Consider the following 25477-nt stretch of genomic DNA (forward strand, 5'->3'; position numbering starts at 1 on the left):
CCAATAATTGAGCTAGCTGCTAGCTCTTATTTTATCATCTCATCTCCATCTAATTAAAAGATAGTATAAAAGACTATAACTTTAACAATTTAGCTCATATACTCTTCAAAATAAACATAGATCTCACACAACTAGATTTTTTTAATCCTCCTCCCCTTCCCACCTCATCCTCTCACCTCCCACAGCCGGGACCCATGAGCCTGCCACAGTCTAACTAGATGTTAGCTCTTCATCAAGAGCTAGTACACTCTCTCTCCTCGCCCTCTCTCTCTGCCACCTATAGCTAAAAAAACCGATGTGAAGTTGCTATGGATAGTTGAAATGGCTCCCTTGGAGTTGCTCTTAGGCCGTGTTTGTTTGCTGCTTCTGGTTCTGCTTCTGCTACTGGCAGAAGCCAGAAGCCAGAAGTCAGAACAAACGAGGTTCTAGAGAAGTGGCTTCTGGAGAAGCCAGAAGCCTGCTTCTGAGGAAAATGAACTAAAGTTGAGAAGCTCGCTGAGATGTACTTTTCTGAGAAGCTATGTGCTGAGAAGCCAAAAATTTATCGTAGAAGCCAACAGCCTATTTCCAAAAGCAGCTTTTCAGAAAAGCCAAAAGCTCAGCTTTTCAGAAAAGCTCAAAAGCAGAAGCTCAAACAAACACGGCCTTAAGGTGAGTTTTTAGTTCATCTTTGGAATATTTCAAAAAAGCCATTTAATTGCATACTAGAACTTACTATCTTCAAGGTTAAGCTTGGTCAGGGGCACACACATCACATGCCAGATAAAAAGATGTGCTATTGTCGCAGTAAAAAAAAGAAATGGTGTGCGTTCACCACACTGCAAGCAAATATAACTTCTTACAACCCAAAACCATCATAGATAAAGTTTACTTTCAAAACTTTTCTTTAAAAGAAGTTTTACCATATATTCTTCATTCCAAGCAACACTTCAAGACTGAGTAACTTTTGTTCTCACAAATACACTATGGTATTAGGAATGATGTTTTAAAGCAAGTCTACTTGGAGTAAAAGCTTCTGCATTCATCATGCAACTGAAAAGTCCTGTACTCAAAACAGTTAGGAATATTATAGCCATTACACATTTCATCCGATTCAAAAGCAAGATTACCGAACGGATATTTTTTTTACAAAAATAACTTTTTAAAATACAACTTATTCAGAGCCAACCATCATAAACAGTTTAAAAAAACATCATATCAAACTAGCTGACCTAAAATCCTAAATAGGCTAGACAGGTAGACAATTAGGGCCCACATATTGAATGAGAAACTACACCAACATAGACACTGCACTGGTACAAAGATTAGCACCGCTCTTACAGGGTTTAATTTATCACTGATAACCGCTTAGTTATTTTTGTAAAAAATAAACCGAGCGATTACCGATCAAACTTAAATTTAAAATTTAAAAAAAAATAAAAAAAATTGATAAAATTTACTTAGTTTCTACCGAATTTCGCTAAGTTAGCGTGAGGTAACCGCGGTTACCACTGATGGGCTATTTTCCAGATCCAAACTCATTTGTAAACCTTGCTCGCACGTTGCCAACTGGGCCCCACATATTGAACGAGAAACTCGGACCCGCAGTTCATGAGCGCTGTCCACGCGCGCCCACACGTGCGCACAAAACGTTTCCTTGTGTTGCTCTCCACTTGCTACTCACTCGGCCAGCCACTTCTTTCCTGCAACGTCAATGACAGTGGACCTAGAGCAACACCCGCCCTTTCCCGTTCCGGCAATCAAAAGAGTTCTTTCCGACAACGCGCGCGCAGAGACCCACCCTGGCCGAGAGCAAAAACCCTCCCCTTGCCTCGCCGCGCCGCTTCGTCTCCCCACCTTCGGCGATGCCCGCGCCGCCGGCTTCCGGGTCCCCGCGCCGCAGGCTTCCCGGTCCCAACAGCTACGAAGACGGCGGCGGTGGCGGCGGCCGCGCCGGCCGCGCGCGGGAGGTGGGCGCCGCAATCGCCGGCGGCGGCGTGGGTCGCAAGATCATCAAGCCGGAGCCCGTAGACGCCGTGCTATGCGACGGGGAGGTTCCGGGGGAGCGGGGGCGCGCGATGATGGCGATTTCGCCGTGGACACAAAACCCCCGTTCGCCGCCCTCGCGGCTGCCGGTCGCCGCCGCCCGCCCCTCCGGCCGCTCTCAGCCTGAGATCATCAATATCTCCGATGACGATGAAGACGAAGATAGAGAATTTCGTGGTGGATTTCCGCTTGAGAAAGTACTTGTGATCGAGGGGAGCGGCAATGGCGGGATGCGCGTCAAGGAGGAGCCTTTCGACTATTTGGGTTGCAATCGGGAGCCTTCCACCGCAAAGGGGAAGCGGAAGAGAGAATCCCCCTGTAAATTCAAGGCTGACGCACGCGGCGGCCACCACGCGGTGGCCCGGGATTCGGGCGCTTCATGGGCTGGCCGTGGTGCCGCGGGTCTTGTCGTCGAGGCCACGAGGTCCAGGGAGAGGAAAGAGAAGATCAGAGAGGTAGACAGAGGAGGTGCGGGTGACCAGTCGCGCCCGGGCAAGGAGGTACTCGTCTCCAGCGAGGAATCTCGCGGTGCTCCCGGCAAGGCAAGGAGTGGAAGGGGTATGAGATCATGCGGCGAGAGGGGGAGCAGTGCTGCGCCGGTGAACCGGATCGGCGCCACGGTCGGGTCGAGGATCCGGTCACGGGCGCGTCAGCATGGGAGAGTGCAGTATGGTACGCATTTTGCTCGAGAGGTGTCTGATGACGCAGAAGAGGACGATGAGGGAGTGGAGCAGGAGGATGAGGGGTGGGGGAAAATGGTGGATATAATGCAAGTTGATGAGGTGGAGGACAGTGGAGCTGACAATGAGGTAGCCGAAGAGATTGATCATGAAGAGCATGTGGAGGGGAAGAACGGGGAGGATGACCATGGTTATAGCGAGGACGAATGCAACGAAGGTCAAGCTGCTGCTGCTGCTGATGATGATGATGATGATGAGAAGGGATTGGATGAGGAGGAAGGTGGCAATCAAGAAGACAGACATAGCATCTACGAAGGCGAAGAAGAAATCGAGAACGAGGAATCAGAAGAGGATGAGGAGGAATTCGATGGCACAGGGGAGGAGCAACGATGCACGCCTAGCAACTCCATAGCTGGTGGCAGTGTCAGGTCAGGAGGAGACGGCACTCGAGTATTCAGGAAGAGGATATTTGAGGGGATATGTTTGCCTGACAAACCAGACAAAACCATCGGCAGGGGTATCGAGGGGCGGACACGATCAAAGACAAAATGCAAGGACAAGAAATTGCTCAGGCGCGGAACTTACAGCAAGCCTTACTATATTGATCTGCCAGACTCGACATCGGAGTCGGAAGAGGATATACCACCGCTGGTGCAGCCGCGAGGGCTACTGTCATCAAGTGAGGAGTATGAGGAAGCCAGCAGGAAGCGTACAAAAGCAAGAAAGAAGAGACGGTACTATGGGCCAATTGCTAGTGATGATGACTCTGAGGAGGAGAGAGCGTTTGCAAGGTATGTCGGTGTGGGATCGTCTCGGAAGCCAAAGAAGGGGGCATCCAATCGGCCGGCTGTCAGGGAAGGTTGCAAAAATTATGATGGTTCCAATCCAGGGTATGATGGTTCCAATCCATGGCATGTCAAACACAATGGCCCAAATGCAAAGGGTCCAACGAACATATCCAATGCACAGGATGATCTTTCCTTCAAAAGAAATGCACACATTGCTCAGCTGAGGAAGCGCTGCCGAGCATCTAAAGCCAAGGACGCGTATGATGAACTACTCAACTCCTTGTTTGCTGAATGGGAGAACCATACAGATGGTTCTGATCCTGCACATGTACAAAGTGGTGATAGCTTGCCTGTGGTATTCTCGTTTGGGGATGAGGAAGAAATGGAAGTGAAATCAGAAAATGCTAAGTTTCAGGAAGAACTGTGGAGGGAATTCGACCTTGCCTTTGAATCAATCAATATTGGTTCTCACGGCTGTGAGGAGGTACTTAACCTTCTGTTATGCAAATGTCGTTCAGTTTATACTTTTGGTGTTTCTGACTTTATGAATTTAGTATTTAGTTTGTAATAGTTGTCTCTTGTGCATTTGACTTTCTCTCGGAAAAACTTTAGGGAGGCACCTAATAGCTAAATAGTACAACAATACAGGTAACTGATAGTCAATAAATAAGTGGGAAAAAAGTTTCTAAAACATCACAAAGGTCGATTGAATACTGGCAATCCTGCAATATATCCTTCTTAAAAGGGCTTGAGTATTACCAATTCGCATGTCTGACTAAGTAGTGTTGTGATAGTTAATCTAGCACCTATGAATAAAAATCTGATTGCCATCCAGACAGTCCTTCCCATGGGGTGAATAAACCGAATCCAAATCTTTGACATTTGGCTCATTTTGAGATAATGGCAAACCTATATGGAAAACTTATTTCCTACAATAACTGAATTTTGCTGTAAATTTACTTTTAAATCTGTAGATGCTAGATAAGAAAATTTGGGACCAATACTTTACTATGATGTTTCTTTTATTTGTCAATGACACTACGATGTTCTGTAATTCTTGGTTTTGGGCAAGGGTAGCCACCATATTTTGTTTTCTGAGCAATTGGTTGTCATGTGGAACTGGTTGTATAATTCTATGAAAACTGTGGAAATGTTCCCTGTTTTTTTTCAAAAAAAAGCTAAAGAATAAAATATCCTCAGGAATAACTTGAGGTAACACATTCTCCTTTCAAGAAAACAAAGATATGCAGTTCCTCCTGCATATTCACATTTTGCAGGACTGGATTTCTCCTGGTTCCATGCAGAAATTTAATTCAAACATGCCCTTTGATATCCCACATATGTTGCATTTTTTTTCTTACTCCATTTTGATCCATAATCCAAATACAAAGCTAATAATTTGTTGTGTCAGGGTGAAATTAATGATAGGAAAAAGGTTCCTCCAGGGGAAGCAACTTCATGCAAACATGGGAACCATGATTTCATTATTGATGAGCAAATAGGAGTTAGGTGCAAGCATTGTCATGTTGTCGATCTTGAAATCAGATATGTACTGCCCTCTATGGTAAGCAACATGTTCCCAGAAACCTGATTATGCTTCACTAGATAGCACCAACCCCTTTATTATGATTAAATTGTTTTTCTCGTCCAATAGGGGAAAAATGCTGCAGAAAGGGAATCGGCAATAAATCTTGAGTTGGACTCAATGTTTAAGGAAATGCTCACTCTTTGCGAAGAAAATGATTTGCCCGTATCGAATAAAAATGGAGCATGCAGTTTTGGTGCTCACAAAGCTGTTTCAGTCTGGGATCTCGTTCCTGGCGTTAAGGAAGACATGTTCCCGCACCAGCAGGATGCATTTGAGTTCATTTGGAAGAAGTTGGCAGGAGGTACTACAATTGAACAGCTGAAACGGGCCGCGGACTCTGATATTGTAGGTGGCTGTGTGATTTCTCATGCCCCAGGGACTGGCAAGACCCGACTAGCAATCACATTTGTTCAATCCTACCTCGAACATTTTCCGCAGTGTAGGCCGGTGATCATTGCTCCAAAGGGGATGCTGGCAACATGGGAGCAGGAGTTCAGAAAATGGAAGGTGACGCTCCCATTTCATGTACTGAATTCATCTGAGATCAACTGGAGTGAAGACAAAACCATCCAAGACCAGGTTGCAAAGAATGGAACTTTTGCTCGGAGGTTATTGAAAGATAAAATGGATCAAAATTATAGGCGATTGGTGAAGTTAGGGTCCTGGATGAATGGCACCAGTATAATTGGTGTGAGCTACTCACTTTTTAGGAAGCTAGCGAATGATGAAGGCATGGATGGGGATAAGGTGAGGAAGGTGCTTCTTGAGAAACCCGACCTGCTTGTCCTTGATGAAGGGCACACACCAAGAAACAAGAAGAGCATTATTTGGAAGGCTCTTGCAAATGTCCGCACTGAAAAGCGAATAATTCTATCAGGGACTCCATTTCAAAACAACTTTGAGGAGCTTTATAACACTCTGTGCCTTGTCAGGCCAAAGGATGCAATGCTTCTGGAGAAGGACGAAGGCAAGGATTTCTGGACCTCTTTAAGATTAAGTAACATCACAAAGGCAAACATAGAGAAAATCCAGAGGAAACTGGACCCAGTTGTGCACATCCATAAGGGTAACTTCCTTGAGGAGTCTCTCCCAGGACTGATAGAAACAGTTGTGATTCTGAACCCTCTTCCTCGTCAGAAGGAAATCATCACAAGCATGGAGAAGACTGCAGCAATGGGTACTCTTGATGGAGAATACAAGATCTCGCTTGCATCGGCGCACCCGTCCCTCATCACCTGCGCAAAGCTGTCCAGGAAAGAAGCATTTCTGGTGGACAATTCTTTGCTAGAGAGTATACGGTTGAATCCATGTGAAGGGGTTAAGACACGGTTTGTTTTGGAGGTTGTCCGTCTATGTCAAGTGCTAAACGAGCGAGTGCTGGTGTTCAGCCAATATCTTGAACCATTGTCCTTGATCATGGAACAGCTGAAAACAAGGTTCAGTTGGACTGAAGACAAAGAGATCCTGCACATGAGTGGAAATGTCGTGGTTAAAAATCGCCAAGCCATGATGGAGGCCTTCAATAACATGAAAAGCGAGGCCAAGGTAATGCTTGCATCAACCAAGGCATGTTGTGAGGGCATAACACTTGTTGGGGCCTCACGTGTGGTTCTCCTTGATGTCGTGTGGAACCCTTCTGTCGGAAGGCAAGCGATTGGCCGAGCTTACAGAATTGGCCAGAAGAAGATTGTGTACACATACAATCTGATTGCGGACGGCACGAAGGAGATGGAGAAATACAACAGACAAGCGAAGAAGGAACACATGTCCAAAATGTTGTTTTCAAATGAACTGCAGTCTGGAGGATGCAGCATGTCACCAGAATCAACATTCAATGACAGGATTTTGGAAGAAATGACTGCACGTGAAGACCTCAAAAAATTGTTTGTTCAGATTCGCATTGAAAATCAAACTAATGGTTTAGTTCGGTAAGTGGAAGATTATGAGATTATAGTGTTTGTAGCCTTATTGTTTGTGCAATAGGTTCTGACTTTTATATACATTGTTTTATGCTGTTTGTATTTTCTCCGTTCTTGCTATATTTGTTTATTTACTTGAAGCTTGTGATTTTCTGGAAGGAGGTGCATATCCTTGGTAAGTACGTGCCGTGAACTGGCATAGTGGTAATATATGCTTCTAGTACTCTACAGTGCATCGTGCCATATTTATTTGTAGTAGTATGGAAGGAGTAGACTTTTTGTTGGTCAGCATGTCTGTTCTTTTACTGGATATTTGAGGTACCAGTTCTAATGATGTTTTTTCCCCTAGGGATTCAGGAGAGACGGAGAAAAAAATTGCATCTCCAGTAATATGAAAGGAGAACGATAGAGCACCTCAACTATCAAGATGTTGTTGCTGCCAGGAAGTTTGATCGATTGCTCGTGCTTCAAGTCATAGGATCTAATGTTGTAAGCTACATTTGCAAGGGATAAGGCCGGGAGCCCGGGAGCTGTTGATGACCCTAAAGTTTATGGTGTACAAAGCGCCATTAGATGATCTGTTCCTAAACATGCAAAATGGATAATGCTGGTTGTATCGCTCTTACAATTCCCAATTGGTGATTGCTTTCTTGCTCTTATTCCATTCTGGTTCATCAGTGATTCTGATATGCATAGAATAAGCTGTTCATAACTAGAATTACCTGTCTCTTTACTCTGCCTGTTCCCGTAGCCAAATTTCCTTGGCTAACATTCCACTAGGAATGCAACCTGTCGGGCATTGCGCAATTATTGATTATCCTTACTTCACAGGTTGCCACAACTACACATCCTCAGCCATTGTTCGGTGCGCTCAAGGCTTCAGATTCGGAGGGTTCTATTGTCTCATGCACCTCTCCCTGATGTTTTTCCAAGTGACAGGGGGCATGTTCTCAGCACCTCCTGAGTGATGGAGCCGTTCCACAATGCATAGGTGAGTGCTGCTGCCTCTCAAACCTCACTAGTGGCTGGTACTACTGTGACCACTACAGTCTCAGAATCGTACAGTTGGTCAAATTGAAAATACAAGCCGTGTTAAGATTGGTGTTGGTCAAACATTTTTAGTTTTGATCATCAATATACGAAGAATTGTATAGATTAACAATATAAGATTGATGTTAGTAGATCCTTATGACAAAGATGTTCATAATATATCCTTGTTGTTATTTGAAATAACATATTTTCATATAGTAAATGTCAGAAACCCACCACTACTTTGGCTGTTGTCTCACAAACCCATCAAATTTTGAGGCTACTTCACAAACCCACCATTACTCTGGCTATTCACAAACCCACCATTTTTCCCTCTGCCGTCAGTTCTGCCGTTGAAATCTATTGTTGTTAGTGAATTTTCTCAGATTTTTGAGATTTTATTTGAGGCCCTAACAATTGTTAGAAGTTCTAAAAATAGTTTTTTTTTTGGAGAATTTTAGTTTAAATTCTACACATATTACACATAAAAAAGTTATAGGATTTTTGGAAAAACAGCCGACCACTGATTTTTTAATAAACAGAAAACCACCGTACCCATAAACAGTATCGGTGAACAGTATATTTCAACGGCAGAACTAACGGTAAAGAGAAAAATGCTGGGTTTGTAAGATAATAGCTAAAGTAATGGTGGATCTATGAAATAGCCTCAAAATTTGGTGGGTCCGTGATAATTTAGTCAAAGTAGTGGTGGGTCTCTGAAATTTACTCATTTTCATATTAATTGCTAGCCAAAGTGTCTACTTGAAGATCGTGTGAATCCTAAATGACGAGGAAGTATCACTAACTAGTTCATAGAGTTATTTATCATTGCGGTCATCTGTGCTTGGTGTGAGAAAAATTAACAGTAATGGCAATACGTTGAAGAACGTTCACTATATCCTTGCATGTGCTGTTATATTAACCCATAGTGAAACAGTAAGGGCATTGTTTCTTTACAAGTAATAGCTAAAAGCAGCGGCTTGACATATTATTTACCTTTCCAGATCATGTACATGGGTGAGTTCATCACCACATACCGAAAACCTTGTAGATCGGTAAGCCTTGAGATGCTCAATAGTAGCATTTCGTTCCACCCACGGTTCCTCCGGAAAAAGGGTCAATGTATCCCAGATGTTCTATAGTAGCAACCGGCCAGGACAGGGCTGGCATAGTTAACTGAACATCTTGGCTTGTCCTAATTGTTTTCATTCCATTCCCCCATACTTCTTTGTGCTTCAAAGACAACAATAGCTGCAGAAATAAATGAATGTAGCAAAAAATATTTAACTTTGTATTAACTGTTGCAACTGCCATACATCCATACTTGATGGAACCTAGAGAGTTGGGTACTTCAAAGTTCAAAGCTTTGTGATTCACAAACAAGCTATGTAAGTCTGCAACTTTACAGATATAGTACATCTTCGTACCTACTTTACATAACATTTTTGAGACTAGGTCGTGCTCCTCTGATATTTCTCGCTATCGTTTGTTGCCAGCTTCAATTTGCAGCTGATGTCACCCAATGCCCACATCAATGATATATGTGGCCGCAGATTCTTGTCTCTCGTACCGACATCTCTTTTAGTTAACTTTGTCAACAGGCATTCTTTGTTTCATGTTTTGCTTGAACTTAATATGTATAGCTGGGATTACTTTTTGACTGCGTCTGACCTTCTTAATCGTCCAACATCAAACATCCGCTTAGCTCCGATCACCTACCATCAATCGCCAAGTTAAATCTGTCATCTGCACACCATAAGACAAGCAAACACATTTATCTTCTCTAACTCCAATTAGTCTATAATAAAAATACTCAAAACAAACTCAAACGATCCAAAACTCAATAGACCAAATCAACAACCTTATCGATCACTATCACATATAAACCAAAACACACTTCAACTTAATTTCTCAAATATGGTGTATACGTAGATAAATTGATTCATGAGATTGAATTGTTGGTGATGGATAAACGTTACACATACTTTAACTTCAACTTGATTTCTCGAATATGGTGAATACGTAGATAAATTGATTCATGAGATTGAATTGTTGGTGATGGATAAACCATACACATACTTTAAAACTGACGCATACAAATTATATCTTTTGATTACAGTGCAACATGCACCTCTGCATTCTTCAGAACAACCGATTCGCTCCGTACAAGGATGAGTACAGCATGGTGGTGCTACAGATGCCAGCAGTCGACTCAGATGCATTCCATAAAACCTGAAGGGGGGGCCTATCCATAAACATCTGTCTATACTATTATCTACAAACAGCTTATACACGGTACGAGAGTTCCTGGACTAAGGTATGTCTTAAATAAATGGATCGATCCGGGGGTCATGCTCGCTTGCCATTGCCATCCCCGTGCAGAGGCATGTTGGGCACATCACCTGCAATTGGTACAAGACATTCATTTAGAATCAGAATTGTTCATCAAGAATCGGAGACTATTCGGCGGTTAAGAAACCGACTTACCTTTCCTGAGCCTGAGCAATTTGGGCATCTCTCTGTTCTTGGTGCCGATAAAGGCTGATCACCGTCACTGAACGTAGAAACGGGCTCAGTGAGCACAAGGGCTCCTGTGCTTGAACAGCGGGCACAAGCCAGGTATCCTACAAACCATGCCACGGGACTCTCAGTGTCTATGGAATAACTAAAAGAAACATTATATGCAAGTGGAGTATATTTTTTGGTAACGGGTGTATGACATGCTTAATAACTAGGTTCTATCGAATTTCCGATTTGATTAAACAGCACAACAGTTATCAGCTCTTCAAAATTGATCCAAGTTTCAACATCTTCAGACGGCACAAAAACTGAGCAAGCATTGAACAGAGACTTGCATATGGAATTCAGGCCAAGTAAGATAATCTTTACAATGGACTATAGCTGCCGAACATGCCATATTCCCTAGATGATACATTCATATTTTATGGGTATGAAGAAGTTTTGAGGGAAAACATACCAGTTCCTAAACAATATTTGCACCTCTTATGCTCCTGCTGCTTGACATTGTTTATCTCAACAACCATTAGAGCGGAGATAACTCCAACTGCTCCGCCTGAGAAGGATGCCACAATAGGATCTACCTCACTACATACAGGTAGGTAAATCAAGAAAGAAACAGTAGATGATCATGTCATGTCAGTCTTGATTTCACCGGCCAGATGGTGCTTAATAGACTAATGGACCATGTAAGAGTGGTAGTACCTCAATTGCATAGGCAAATGAACGCTGCGTATGAAGTCTTCATAAGATGTGCCTCCTAAACCGAGTTTAAGTTCCAGCTGCAAGGAGAGCAGTTAAACATCCACTGCATTTTATATTGTAAAATCAATAACGGCACTGCTCATTCCAGAATTGAGAATGCAACTTACAATTGGTGCAAGAAAACCACCAAAGACCATTATCCCAGCAATGAGGGTGAAACACGTAGCGTAGTAGACTTTTAGATTAGCAGCACTCTGTTCACAGCAAGTAAAACTTTGGTTAACAACTGCTTTCAAGTTCAACATATTATATAAATGGCATGCATAGTGTATTTAAGTAACACCCATGCTTAATAGTGTTCAATGCAGAAAAGTGACAGATACATACCAGGGGAGGCAAGAATGGAATGAATGATGGAAAATCAGGAAGCTCCCTTTCAGGCTCTTCAACTGAAATTCCGAGTTCAGCATTTTTTATTCTTTGTTGTATTCTCAACCTGCGAATCTATGAACAAGACAATAGGAAAATAAGGATTACCCAAAAAGGCATGATACAGTGTTTCGCATCATGCACGCAAAATTACTAAAGATATAGCTAAAAGAACCCAACCCAAACTATAGACAGAAAGAAGCTTGACCATGAATCCAAGAAATAAACCTATAGGAATATAGCATCAGTGGATGTTACACGCCCATCTTGTATTCTGATAACATGGAAACCTAAAAGAAGATGAGCTACAAACAGCGCCAAGTTAAACTATGCTTGAGTAACTGATTCAAGGAGTAAAACTATTACGTTTTAGCTCAGGGGTAACAATTGCCAGTTTGCCACCTTAACTGTGTGGCAGTAAGGGCCTGTTTGGCATAGCTCCCATAAGAATCAACCGGAGCTATGTCAAATGGCAATTTGCAGTTTTTAGCTCTCAGAGTGATTCCGTGAAAATAATTCTTTAAAATAAACTAGATGCTGAGAACTGAGAAAATCAATTTTCCCTAATTCACTCCCCTTACAAAATCACTTTCTCTGTAAAGTTTATCCTAGAGAATTATTTTCAGTCACATAATCACTTGCCCTAAAGAATCACTTCCCGCAGAAAATCAGAAAAATTTAGATCAGAGAGAGCTCTGCCATACAGACCCTAAACTAAGACAGCATCATGGTCTTCAGTATTATCTCTTTTGGCAAACAATTTCATACATGCCCAGCTTGCAAAGCTACCATTTAACTAGGCAAATAGTAATATTTGACACCAAAGACGAAGTTAACAAACCTCCTCCATATGCAAGAATATCTTGTTTCGGCGGCTCCTAATACTATCCTGGATCTCCTGCAAGTCCAGCTTTTCGAAATCTTGGACCGTCTCAGGCCCTTCGATGATACAAAACCTGCAAACCACGCCAAGCAGGGTTCAACGTTAGCTCCATCCAACACAGAACCATACCTAAATACTATCGCTACACGTACAAAACGACAAGGTATTCATGAAGAGTTCAAGGTCAGCTTTTTTATGTATGCTTGATCGATAGAGAACGAGAAGCTGCGCCAAGCAAGCCTATGCCTATTGGGCACTCGCGAGCCTGCTCCCAAGTCCTACATCTGCATGAGATAGCCACTCGCAGCAGGAGCAATCACAAGCAGAGTTGGCTCACAAGTACACCCACGCAAACAACATGAGTCACTCGCAAGCAGCACGGAGGCTAATTTCTTACAAAAGAAAGTATTTTTCACCCTGGTGACGCGGCGGCCTGGTCCTCCCCGGCGCCGAACGGCGGGGTGGGCGACGACGATGACGACGGCAGGTCAGGGGAGCCGCCGGACGCCGCGGCGGAGGCCGCGACCCGCCACCTGCGGGCGGGCGCCGGCGGGCGCAGCCGGTCGGCGTGGGCCCGCGGCGGCCGGAGCCGCACGGGCCCGAGGCTGCTGCAGGCTAGCATGCGGCCGGAGCAGAGCATCGCCGGGGACGCTCTCCTCTAGAAATCCTGTAGATAGACAGTTCGACGACGACGGATCGGAGGTGACACCGAGTGGATAGGTCGGATTTATCGGCAACTGCGAATCGGAGGGTACACGCGGGGGCTCTGAGTTCTGATCGGCTGAGCGAGCAAGATGAGCGTGGCGGCAGCAAGTAGTGGAGCTCGTGTTTTCTGCTCTACTTTTTCCTCCTTTTTGTTTGGAGAAGAAAGTGGCGAATGGGATTGGAGAAGAAAAATATCCGAGATTAGTGGATTCTGATGGCGGATCACTTGAGTTGGAGGACACGTCTCGTCGCCTCCAAGCACCGGCCACTGAGCACCGAGAGGTGGGACCGTGGGAGGGCACTGCACCTCACTAAACAAGACGGCAATTAACGTTGACCCTCTAATCCGTTCATGCCAAAGATAAATAACATAAGAAAAAAGTCCAATTTTGATCTCCCAACTCTTCTAGCGGTTTAAAAATAGTCATCTTTCATACCGATTTTATTTACTCCTCAGTCACTCAAAACCTGTCAACAACAATCCCTGCGTTCTTTTTTTCTGGTGATTTTGCACCGAGTCAGGTCCGACATGGCCTGTTCGACCTTAGAGCATCTCAAGAAAACAGCTATCACTCACGTTATCCATTTTTTAGCTAGTTCAGCAAAGAAAAAAAAAACCGTCTCCAGCAGAGACACTATCACCCTCGCTATTTTGGCGCACGCTCTATCGTCATCCTCATGCACGCCACATTTGGCGAGTGCCTCCCCCACGTCATTCTCAACTACCGCTCCGCCCTGTGCGCTCCCGTCACCACCGTGACCATCCATGATGAAAGGATCGAATAGCCCAAGAGGAGGGGTGAATTAGGATATTAAATAAAACTTCTACCGCTTAAGCAAATAAAACTAAAAAAGAATGCGACTACAGGATTTAACAAGATAACTAATTAAGCAAAAATAACCAAGAGAGAAAATCTTAAAGAAGAACTTGCAATAGTAACATGCTCAAAGTAAGATGCGAGAAAGTAAATAGTTGGAGAAGAGAATACCGATTTTTTTTTTCCGAGGTTTCGAGAAGTTGGCACTTCCCCCTAATCCTCGTTGGAGCATCCACTAAGGATGTAGCTCCCCTTGAGTCACCAAGGTTCAAGTGCTCCCTCTTGATTACCCCTTCTCCATCTCCGGATTAGCGGGTATCAAACCAAGTACACCTTCTTTTCCCGGGGCTCCCACAATTCTTCCAAGAGCTCACCGAGAAATCCTCCGATCACCAAGACCATCTAGGTGTTGCCAACCACCAAGAGTAACAAGCCTCAAGCTTCACTTGACAAAGACCAAGCCTAAACAACAGCTAGATGCACACTTGTTACTCCTCAAGCACTAAGAAGTCTTTAATCTTCAACTAAGAACTTTGAATTTACACAAGTGCTCTCTCTCTCTCTTGCTTCTAAATGACACACCAAGTGTATAAGCTGCTACAGAGTCGCAAAAGCTACTGAGAGGTCCAAATGGGTGGGTATTTATAGGCTAAGGATCGAAAATTAGCCGTTGCCTAACAACTCAGAATTTTTCTTAACGCCGGACGGTCCGGTGTGAATAACACGCTTCACATCGGAATATCCGGTGCTAATACTTCTGACAAAATAGCCGTTAACTGTTCCATTAACCGTTAAACCTCCGTTGATTAATCCTGACTTACGGCGGATCATCCGGTGCATTGAAATAGGCCAGATGATAGTTTGCAACCTCTCTGTGTAAATTCATCCGGTGATCATGTTTTGCTACGCCGGACTATCCGGTGTGTAGAATTAGTTCTGGACTACACTGCTTTCTATTTCTCCGGTGATTTCACCTTTCGAACGCCGGACTATCCGGCGTGGTCTTCAACAAATTTTCAAGTTAGAACTCTTAGGAATTTACTCCGGTGAACTCACTCTTGATACAGAGGATCATCCGGTGAATTGAAGTTTCGCTGAATTTATTTGTTTCAAAACCATTTTGAGTTCTAACTTCTAGATTTTGAACAAAAAGCTTTTTGAAATTGACCTAGCAATATAAAGTCACAAGTGTGCATCGACTGTGTCTAGACTCACCTAGGTCAAGCTACAACTCTTAACCCCTCTTTATAGTACGGTCAAAAGACTAAATAGAAATAGAACCTATACTACTCTAAATGTCCTTCATCTACTTGTGACACTTAGATCTAGAAGATCCTTATCCTTCAAGTTTCGGTCCTTTGATCGTCCATATAAGCCTTTTAATGGGCAAGAGTATCAAGGCATCATTGTCAAATAAATTTTCTTTATCCTTTACACTGTTCAAAAGCTCAAATGTTAGTCACAATGATATGATTGTCATTAATCACCGAAACTCTTACCTCTTTCTTAGGGACCTAGATGCTACACATGACCAGGACAGAGTGCCGGCGGCCCCACCGTTCCCAATCTATTTTCCTCCTTGGTCTTTTCTTCCCTCCCTGTCCTCCCAGGTCGGTCGACGGTGGCACGTGGGTGGGGATGCTTGGAGGCGAGTCAGTGGCCAACGACGTCGGCCTGGGAGGAGAGGCGGGGTGCCACCACCTCCGCGGTGCTGTTCGTGCACGGCTTCCCAGAGCTGTGGTACTTGTGGCGCCACCAAATTGGGTACCTGACTATGCTCAATTCATGCCTATTTATTTATATATTTTGTTCCTATAATTTGCAAAAGATATGCACCAATTTTGAAAATTTACACATCTATACGATTGTTGCTCGTTGGACGGCTTGTCGCCGGTTGAACAGACGACATGCGTACATGGTTGTCTCTCAGGTTCTTGTCGCCCATTGGACGGACAGAGTATAGATCTGTAGATTTTCAAAACGAGAGTGCATTGTTTAAAATTCCGGAAAACAAAATATATAAATAAAAAATTCCCCAATTCATACGGCAGGTGGAACTATAACTTCAGTAATTCCGAGTCCAACTCATAGCCCGGTAAGACTCTTTCCAACTCCGTCAGTGGGCTGGGCCAAGAACAGTTCCGACCCAACTACGCCAACCCAAAACAGAGCCCATAGCCCACCCAGCCGCCACGGCCGAATTGTCCGCTCCTCCACACCTCGGCTCCAACCCTAAACCCTAACTCACCAAACCCCCCTATATAAACACCGCCTCCAACCGAATCCCTCATCGCCGTCAAGCTTAGGTTTAGAACACCTCGCATCCCACCTCCGCCCCCCACATCCAGATCTGTCTCATCGTTCTGCTCTTCGTTTTCTTCTCGATTGGTTCTTTCTCTCAGGTGATGGCAGTGACGACTCGGTAATTTTCAAGCTCAACAGACCAAATCACAGGTCTCTCCATACATACATGAGATTGATCTGTATGCCGATTATCCCGCTGAACCGAGCCATCTGATTTCTCTTTTCTCTGGTTTATTTTCCCCTTTGTTCGAATCTGTTAGCCGATTTCTCTTGTTTAGATGTTGCTTGTTCATTGGAGGAGGTTGTTGCGATGAGGACAAACAAGCTCCCTCTTCTGAAGGCATTGAGGTCACTCGCTGGCAGAATCGAACCAATAAACCATATTGCCACCACTGAGTAACTATAGATCCCACTCCAATCTTTTTACAGATCGCTTTTTTTCTCTTGCTTTTCTTGTTCCATCTATTTGGATAGTGAAGATTAACTGATGCATAATCCAACACTTGATCCGAGGACGGCTGTTGCCGTGCGCGTGATGTACATACATCTTTGCATCTGAATCCATCATAGTAGTATTTTTGCTTCCTTACAATTGCTTTGTTCCTTTTTTATGCATCTTTTTTCGGTATCAGGGGATGAAATCTCGAAACAATCTTAGGACACCTTCTGACACAGTGCTATTACCCTGCGCTGTGCATGAGATCGAAATTTTTTTCTGATGGTACTACGCGTTCCTTTTTTTTCTGCATCTTGTATTGGTCTTTTTTGGGCGTCTTCCGTTCTTTTTCGTCTGCTTAGGGGGGATCTACTCAGATTTTGGAGCTCGTATGGCATCTCTTCTGCCCTTAATTACTACATGACACAATCCGTTAGTAAGCCTATGATGATTAGCAATACATCTGGAATTACCGTCAGATTTACTTGTGACGACAATTTTGTCTGGCTTTCTGAGGCTTATGCGAGTACTTATCTGTCATGTTAGTTTATTCTTCGTGTGTACTGGTAGTTCTATCATTCTCTTTCCCAGGGAAGAGCTCAAGACCTACCGATAGGAAGTGCCGTTTGACACTGTAAACAGCAGCTGCTTCTCTCAGCTGCAGGTGTCTATTCTTCGACCATAACCTTTGTGGTTTGGTCTGGAATGGAACTCTCATCTGCAGTTCTTTGATTCAGCTGTGGTGTGTGATTTAAATCGGGTCTCTGAGGGATTCTACAGAACTACCTACGTAATGTTTGTAGCTTTCTATTTATTTTTGTCTATAGTTTTATCTGTCTATGTTGTTATAGTTTGGGCCTGATGCCACGTCTCCGGTAGCTCCGAGCATTGACCGGAGATGCTTTGATTAGGCCAATACAAAGTTGTTTCGACGTTTCACATGTTGATAGGAACCTGGGGACTGCTTCTCCATCTGTCCACAGAGCCGGTTTCTGTGATTACATTTACCTTTGGATATATTAAACCTGTTTTTACTTCGTAAAATTTGTTTTGTAAACTTCTGTATATATGGCGATGATGATAAAATCAAGGCTTGTTTCTCATACATTCGCAGTTGCCGCCTAAGAGCTTTCGCCCTGCCAGGCTTGAGAGCTAATGCTGCTAATTCCTTCCTTGGATGTCTGAGCCATGCTTATTTAACCAGTTAATTTCTTTTTACGCTTAAGTATATAGCATATGATACTTTTCGGTTATTCTTCTTTGTTGCTGCTGTGCATTGCAAATGATGATAAAATCAAGGCTTGTTTCTCAAACATTCGCAGTTGCCGCCTAAGAGCTTTCGCCCTGTCAGGCTTGAGAGCTAGTGCTGCCAATTCCTTCCTTGGATGTCTGATGCAATGCAACAGTGTCATTTTTTTGTGCTTGCCTACATATGATTTTTTGTTTTCTCAATTTGCGAGTAGTAATGTATGTCTTGAGATGATAGAATCAAGGCTTGTTTGTCAATCATTCGCAGTTGCTGACTAAGCGCTTTCGCCCAGCCAGGCTTGAGATCTAGTACTGCTAATTCCTTCCTTGGATGTGCTCATCTGTTTATAGTCGACGTTCGCTAATTGTTTGTTTTGTTTTACAGCTTTTCCAAATATTGGATCCACCTACTTTGAATTTTATTAAAGCATGTCATTGCTATCGGGGCAGCATTTGAGGCATTTGAGGAAGAAGGCTCGACGCAGTCACGGATTGCAGGTCAAATCAACGCCATGGTTTAAGCCATGAGTTATTGTCTGTAAATTTTAAATATGAGTAAATTTATTTCAATGTGTTCTGTTTTAGTTTTTTGGAAACATTTGTAAGAATTATTTATATTAACACTCTTTTGGTATGCATGAATCACCTTTGTGTTACAAAAATGCAGCTTGTTGTATACAACATAGTAATGGAAATCATACGAAATCATTAGAAATCATGCGCTCTCGTCCATCTAGTGAGGGACGTTTGCGTTAATCATGCATATATTTTTGTTATGATCACGCGATGCGCTTTACTGCATCGCCATACATGGAGATAAATACTAGGCAAAATAAATACAAGGATAAGATGATGGTTCGGTCAATGAATATTGTAGTATCTAAAATATGTAGTACCTTATAGGTGTTGAAATGAATATTGTAGTTTTCTAGCACTACATCCAAACACTATCCTCGCTATTTTCGTCAGTTCTACAGTAACCTCACTTGTAGTTTGAAAGGATGATCGACGCCACAAAACCCGCATGGCCCATGTAACTGCACCGCGGAGCGGCAAGCGAGAAACCGACGGCCCATGCATGCCGCCCACCGGCACCGGGTGACCATGCGGGCATTCCATGATTCCATCTGACCGCCGGTCGAATCGTTGAAAGCGCCGACCCATCCAGGCGCTGCGCTAGCACAGGGACGAAGTGTACATCGCCATCCGGTCCCCGGCCGAAAAAAGTTGAATGCTACGCACGTGTAGAAAGACGAATGTGTCACTCACCGGCCTTCCTCCCTCGCCGGACCATGCATGGCTTCTCCGGCAGCTCAAAACGAAAGGCCAAACTTATCGGCTGCGTGCCTGCGTGCTTTAGTGCTTACAACGAACTTGATGCCCGTGATCATGGGCCTTGCAGCGTGCAGAGATATCATCGTGTCGTGGCTGGCTACTTGATTACGACCTTCAAACACGCCACATCCGTTACCGTCGCTATTACTGTTGTTTCCATCTCGGTTAGGGAGTAACACTGAAGCTAGGGGACAGGAAACTGAGGCATGTTTGGAATTGATTCATACAACTTGTCAATCGTCTAGAGTCTAACAAAAGCCCAGCTTTTCTTCGACCTCTCCCTCTCTTCTTCTCCAATGATCTCGTCCGTCTCCTCACCCTCCTCATATCACCTCAGCCCATAGTTGTCGACTCATACGGTTCATCAAATTTACGATATATTGGTTGTACAGATTCTAGTTAGTTGAATATATGATCTTTCGATTCTAATTGTTATGATAATAGGATTTGCTGTTTTACTGAAGCACTTCCGATCCGATTCAGAATCTATGATTTTGACAATCTTCCCTCTTGCCGGCATCGCCGACTGCTTAAGGTGGGCGTGGGGCGGGTTGGCCCAGTGGGTCGTTGAATCGGTTCGTATTAACGTGTCTAATGGGTCACTCGTTCTACCCATGAAATGGCGGAGGGACAGTGATCCATAACCAAAAGATCCCCATGTGTAGTCTCCATGCTCCCAGTGAGCTGTCGTTGTACGGCGAGCCCCGCCTCCTCCTTAAACTTGACGGATCCGAGTGGATCCGCCGTCCTCCGCGACACGCTCTTCCTCCGTGTCCTCGGCCAACATTGATGTGACTCTGCCACACCTTCCTCTTCGTGCGACGGCCTATAGGAAGCCTCGCCACTACCTCTCATCCTCCAGGGCGACACCGACAAGTAGCCAGGCGCTGCCAGACCCTTCACCCGCGAGCGAGTGCTGCCGTCCTGCCACCGTCCACTGTTTCATTGGCCCAAAATTCCTAAATCCTTCAGGTCACCTGCTCACCTTTCAGGGACGTTTTCTTTTCCCTAGTCTAGGTTGTTTGCAATCATATTGTGGACAATGCCAACAATAATAATGCAATGGTCAAACTCTTGAAGAAGAACCCGCTAGAGAAGCACATACTACTTGGGAAAGGAAGGTTGTTTCACCATCAATGTGTTACATGTTCTAAACTTGATATGTCAAGCAGAGTTCAAAATTCTAAATCCAATTGTCCACAATATAATAAGAAAGTGTGAAGTACATTCAAGGGTCAAAATTGTAGAAGCAAAATTTTGAGGGTATTATTCAGCATCTAGGCATCTCATGCAGAAAGCACCCTATCATTGATGTGTCTACTAGCTAGAACTCGACATATCTTATGGTGGACAATGCTTTGAACTTGAAAAGAGCTTTTGAATCCCTTGGGTTGCAGGATCTAGAGTACACATATGCACCCACTATTGAGGATTGGAAAAAAAGCATGATTAGTGTGCTCACTGCTCAAAGTGTTCTTTGATGCAACCAATGCCATCTTAGGATCACTTTACCTAACATCAACTATTTTCATGAGATCCGGGAAGTTATGATGGCATTGGAGAGTGGAATTTCTAAGGTGAACCCTGACCTCTTTGAGGCAATCAAGTGATTAAAGTTTGCATTTATTGAGTTTCGTTTGAATCAAGCATTCGAGAGCGAGGTTGTGTCTAAGGTTGTGATATTGAAGAAGGTATTTATGGTGCTATATAAGGATTACACTCAACTAAATGTTGGCAGTCAAGAGGTGACACATCAAGCTGTTGATGTTCATGTGGTTGCAAATGCAAGCATAATATATGCATATTGGGATAGCCATATGAGCCTTAGTGCCCGCTCAACAAGTATGCGTGGAAAATATTTGCAAAACATCGCTATAAGTCGCTCGTTCAAACCTCTCTTGAAATTTCGTTCAAACTCTAAAAAGAAAAGGTTTTCAATATGGGAAAATGCTCTCGGGCCGATTCCTCCCATTCCTGCCCATTTACTTCTCCCTCCCCCACTCTTTCTTTCCCGCCCGCATGGGCCACTAGCCTCCTTCCCGCACTGGGCCACGTCCGAGCCGACCTGTGCTCTATGAGCTTAAGATATATTTAGCGACGCTCCAAATTCCTCGCAATGATAACTTTGACATTCTTGCTTGGTGGAAGAGTAACTTGCTTGAGTATCTCGCTCTTTATCGTATAGCTTGAGATATTTTAGTGGCGCATGCTTCAACAGTTGCCTTGGAGTAGGCATTTAGCACCGGATGGATAGTCATATATGATTTTCAAAGCCGATTAACTCCCGAGACAGTGGAGTGGGTTTCTCGGCCTGGCATCCTTATCCCTACGTTCATGGTCTCTACATTCAACTATGTCCCGGAGACATGGTTGAAGCACACCCGCCCTGTGTACATCTTTCACGACATGCTCTACTCTTGGGTTTCTTCATGTGGTCTTCTAGCATTAGAGGAAGTCGTGTCCGTATAATATGCCTTCAGAACTGGATGCGAGCTTCTGGTAAAATCATAATATAATGTATTTGCAATTCTCTTAATGCTTTAAGTTTGTAAGAAAAAAAATTCTTCTAAACATCTTTTGGGCAGGATCATCTCAACTCTGTATGGGAGCTATGCATGATTTTGTTGAGCAAGCTGATGAATCTGAATGACCAACTGAATTAGGTAATAATGTTGTTAAAATTGGAGTTCAGTTTGAAACATTTGGATTAAAAATGGAGCTCTGGGTAGTTACTTATTTTTTCTTATGAAATTTCTCTTCTTGGGTAGCAATATATTTTGATTCTAAGCTCAGTGTTTAGCATTCTAGCTAGCTGATTGCGATTATGAACTATCTTTCTGAACTGTATACTTTTGGATATATGCTACTGAATCTTTCACTTTTAGTCACATATATGCTGTTGGAACATACATTGTATGTATGATGCTGAAAACAATCAATTTTGTTCACATAAATGCTATTGGAACATGCATTATTTGCTCACAGTTATGCTGCTGGAACATGCACTGCGTATATTATGCCACAAACAGGTTATTTGATCACACAAATGCCTGTTGGAACATACACTCTTGCTCACATTTGTGCTGCTGGATCAACACCTTACTAGCAATGTTCCTTGACCTCTACTCGGTTTCTTTGGACTTACCTAGCTAGGAGTAGCTACCGGTTTGCAATCCTACATAGAATAGCTAGTTTTGGTACAATCTAATCAACTAATCTTTTCCATGTATATGCAGATGACTAATGCTGCAATAATGCAGTACTGGACAATTTTTGGTTCTTATCTCATGTCTGTTCTATGACAATGATAATGCAATACATGTGTTGTCGCTGCACGGTTGCTATTTTTTTGTTAGATCAAATGTGAGGGGATCATGTAATCTGATGCAAAAACAAAGCATTCTTCATTTGCTAGTCTAATAATGATTTACTTGAATGCTTTGGCCCAAACATAAGAATGGATGTAGAGTTCAAACAAATTGTTGAATGGTTGAACTCCTAAACTCTGATACATAAGTGTAGCTATTAATTATTTTTTGTAACTGTTGTTATGGAAAATTTCTGCATATTCTTATTGCCTGATGCTGCCTTTTTACACAAATTTTGTACACATTGTACGCGCTTGAATGACTGTAATGCGCTGGAATGCCTTTTTACACAAATTTTGTAACGGATGCAAGCAGACCATGCATGCGCTGGAATGCAGTGGCGGGCACAACATTTTAACAATGGGTGCACATAGCTAAAAAATCCATTCGATAATAATAAACATTTAACAATGAGAAGATCCAAACTATAAATTGTTCATAACAATGATAACATCTCAAGTAATATAAAGGAACTACAAAACATGTTAATTTTGTAATTTGGAAGAGCCTACGAGCTCATACTCCAGATTTATCTATCTAAAAATTAAACATAGACTAAATACCTTCATACCCTTTTTACCTTTATTTTCTCAAAGCTAAGCTATTCCAAAGAATTCAATTTTATGAAAACTTATTAATTAAGAATCAAACCCATAACAGTTGTTTGTTACCACCCGGTATGGAGCCACTGTTGTTGTTGGCATAGCAAGTAGGCCTTTCTAGGGCTTTTGATTCACATAATTCTTTCCATGTAAAGCTATATACATAATAAGTCTTTCCATTGCTTTGACGCCTTGATCAATCACAAAATATTTTTTAAAAGTAATACAAAAATATAACAACATTTGCCCTATTTTTATGGAATCTCTAGAAGCCCTACCCTTCAATGACTAAACATAAGGACCTTCATTTCGAGAAAGCCATAATTATATTTAGAAAATAATTCCTATATATCAACTAATTATATGATACAAAAACTTGATTCAAAGTAGGAAAAATTGAATTAGCTCTGCAAAGACAACATGTGTTCTTCTTTCTTGCTCTTTTTGTCACAAATAGGACATGTTCCTAGTGGTAAATGGGGGTAGCCTGGAATGCCACTTCTTGGGTTTGATCCTCGAGGTAGCAAAAATTGGGTTAAAATAGTTTGGCATGGTGCCCTGTACATGTTGCATGGATCGAAGGATCAGTGCTGGTCCGCTCTAGGGTTGAACCATACCCACATTGGCCGACCACCCTCTAGTCTAACCCGGTGGCACCGCCGCCGCCTTGTCTCCCTACCCCATTGGCTCCCACCTCTGGTCCAGTCACTGTCCTAGGCCCTCCCTATAAGCCCGCATCCCACCAAGACCTCGTACCCTAACCCACCCCAACCCTAACCACACTGATGGCTGGTTGTACTCGTCGACTAAAACTTCATCCATATTCAGATGATTGAACGCTATACTTCCCGCTCTAAAAATGGCTCCCGTAAACAAGATTATCATTCACCCATGCAAATAGAATGAGGCACTTCCAATATACATATAGATCCAACTAATTTTCAATTCTCTGTATATAGTTCTACAGTAATAGCATAGTGAAAAAGTCGAGTGAACTACACTATGTAGACTATAGTCTGTAGTCGCGCTCATGAGAAAGGCAACTCCGCATGTCCTTGCATACGCACAGCCTATCTTGGTCGTCCATTCCTCTCAACTAATACTCATCCAACTGTTGATTCTCTCATATATCCCGTGATTTTTTTCACCTATCCTTCCCGCACAAATCTCAACGCAAATGAATGGTCCTCAGAAGCTATGTGTCCACATATCCTAGTGGAATTTTTGTGTTACTCACGGGCATGCTAGAGGCTCAGACACTTGATGTGCCATTGACAGTTCTTGTACATCAACCTTGGTATAGACTAGCGTAGCCAAGCCAGCTGCACAGTCTCGCCATCAAAATTTTCTCCAACTTTTGATACCCCTAAAAGGGTCGAACCTCGAGACAATACTCCTAGGACCTAGAGATACCCCTAAGTGGGTCGAACCGGATAGTCCAAAGGCAGGAACAAACAAACGACATACAAAAGTGAGTCAGCACAGGCGCCGAGCTCCTCCGTGGTTATCCGAGTACCTTCAAAACCGGCACCGACTACTGGCAAGAGGTCCTGGTAGGGGAAGTGGTCGCGGACATAAACAAGGGCAAGGCAGTCGTCGGAGACTCCGACCTCAAAATGGTGGTTGCCAATGGTCTCGCGAATCCTCTGCTCGAGGCCACCTGCCTCCTCGGAGACTGCCAGAAACCACTTAATGTGACCGGTCACAATGTTCCCGGGTGTCAGGCGAACCTGAACACCGGTGGACCGAAGCAATGAGTCAAAGGGGGTAAAGGCCTGGATGAGATAATCGTAGAATGTTACTCGCTGCTCGTCGCTCTCCTTGGTCATCTGCTCTAGGTCTTTCCGCGCCGCGAGCAGATCCTCCCGACAACGGTGAAGGCGGTCGTAGAATCTCTCTCTCTACAGGATGCTTTCCCTGGTCACCCGCTCTAGATCCCACTGCATCGTGAGTAGCTCCTCCTGGCAGGTTGGTCAAGAAACAGGTCGTAAGCCACATAGGAGTCAGTTGGTCGGGTCTTACATGGGTAACCTAGGACCAGCACGTGGCTCAGGTGGTCGAAATAACATACCTTGAAGATCGCTTGGCGTACTCGCTC

General features: G+C 43.5%; 2 protein-coding genes, 9 non-coding genes and 1 pseudogene across 11 annotated transcripts; 10 read left to right on the top strand and 2 right to left on the bottom strand.

Moving 5' to 3' along the window:
• The first annotated feature begins 1844 nt into the window (after positions 1-1844).
• Positions 1845-7071, top strand: LOC133918016 (SNF2 domain-containing protein CLASSY 3-like). Its single transcript, XM_062361799.1, has 4 exons — positions 1845-3977; positions 4905-5057; positions 5148-7009; positions 7065-7071. Exons 1-4 carry the CDS (start codon positions 1845-1847, stop codon positions 7069-7071), a joined length of 4155 nt encoding a protein of 1384 aa, XP_062217783.1.
• Positions 7072-10039: 2968 nt separating this feature from the next.
• LOC133919430 (protein ORANGE, chloroplastic-like) lies at positions 10040-13473 on the bottom strand. The gene is made up of 8 exons (XM_062363815.1): positions 12980-13473; positions 12522-12636; positions 11639-11755; positions 11419-11505; positions 11252-11328; positions 11007-11134; positions 10517-10653; positions 10040-10431 (listed from the first exon to the last, which is right to left on the bottom strand). Exons 1-8 carry the CDS (start codon positions 13201-13203, stop codon positions 10354-10356), a joined length of 963 nt encoding a protein of 320 aa, XP_062219799.1. The 5' UTR covers positions 13204-13473; the 3' UTR covers positions 10040-10353.
• A 2873-nt stretch (positions 13474-16346) lies between these two features.
• On the bottom strand, positions 16347-25208 carry LOC133918017 (uncharacterized; annotated as a pseudogene).
• On the top strand, positions 16491-16601 carry LOC133920217 (small nucleolar RNA Z107/R87). The gene has a single exon (XR_009910034.1). It is a non-coding gene; the product is annotated as a small nucleolar RNA Z107/R87 (small nucleolar RNA).
• LOC133920201 (small nucleolar RNA R30/Z108) lies at positions 16691-16790 on the top strand. Its single transcript, XR_009910018.1, has one exon. It is a non-coding gene; the product is annotated as a small nucleolar RNA R30/Z108 (small nucleolar RNA).
• On the top strand, positions 16858-16955 carry LOC133920220 (small nucleolar RNA snoR31). The gene has a single exon (XR_009910037.1). It is a non-coding gene; the product is annotated as a small nucleolar RNA snoR31 (small nucleolar RNA).
• Positions 17015-17116, top strand: LOC133920216 (small nucleolar RNA snoR31/Z110/Z27). Its single transcript, XR_009910033.1, has one exon. It is a non-coding gene; the product is annotated as a small nucleolar RNA snoR31/Z110/Z27 (small nucleolar RNA).
• Positions 17265-17349, top strand: LOC133920218 (small nucleolar RNA snoR77Y). Its single transcript, XR_009910035.1, has one exon. It is a non-coding gene; the product is annotated as a small nucleolar RNA snoR77Y (small nucleolar RNA).
• On the top strand, positions 17411-17599 carry LOC133920208 (small nucleolar RNA Z112). Its single transcript, XR_009910025.1, has one exon. It is a non-coding gene; the product is annotated as a small nucleolar RNA Z112 (small nucleolar RNA).
• Positions 17682-17832, top strand: LOC133920221 (small nucleolar RNA snoR2/U65). The gene has a single exon (XR_009910038.1). It is a non-coding gene; the product is annotated as a small nucleolar RNA snoR2/U65 (small nucleolar RNA).
• On the top strand, positions 17896-18015 carry LOC133920256 (small nucleolar RNA SNORD14). Its single transcript, XR_009910070.1, has one exon. It is a non-coding gene; the product is annotated as a small nucleolar RNA SNORD14 (small nucleolar RNA).
• Positions 18104-18223, top strand: LOC133920266 (small nucleolar RNA SNORD14). Its single transcript, XR_009910081.1, has one exon. It is a non-coding gene; the product is annotated as a small nucleolar RNA SNORD14 (small nucleolar RNA).
• Positions 25209-25477: the final 269 nt, after the last annotated feature.

Source organism: Phragmites australis, chromosome 5 (genome assembly GCF_958298935.1).
Source record: "Phragmites australis chromosome 5, lpPhrAust1.1, whole genome shotgun sequence".
NCBI classification, from domain to species: domain Eukaryota; kingdom Viridiplantae; phylum Streptophyta; class Magnoliopsida; order Poales; family Poaceae; genus Phragmites; species Phragmites australis.

Coding starts and splice junctions, on each gene's coding strand:
- LOC133918016 (XM_062361799.1), top strand. CDS start 1,845: ATGCCCGCGCCGCCGGCTTCCGGGTCCCCGCGCCGCAGGCTTCCCGGT. Junction 3,978..4,904: donor GTTCTCACGGCTGTGAGGAG/GTACTTAACCTT, acceptor TTGTTGTGTCAG/GGTGAAATTAATGATAGGAA. Junction 5,058..5,147: donor GATATGTACTGCCCTCTATG/GTAAGCAACATG, acceptor CTCGTCCAATAG/GGGAAAAATGCTGCAGAAAG.
- LOC133919430 (XM_062363815.1), bottom strand. CDS start 13,203: ATGCTCTGCTCCGGCCGCATGCTAGCCTGCAGCAGCCTCGGGCCCGTG. Junction 11,329..11,418: donor GTGGTTTTCTTGCACCAATT/GTAAGTTGCATT, acceptor CTCTCCTTGCAG/CTGGAACTTAAACTCGGTTT. Junction 10,432..10,516: donor ATTGCTCAGGCTCAGGAAAG/GTAAGTCGGTTT, acceptor TACCAATTGCAG/GTGATGTGCCCAACATGCCT.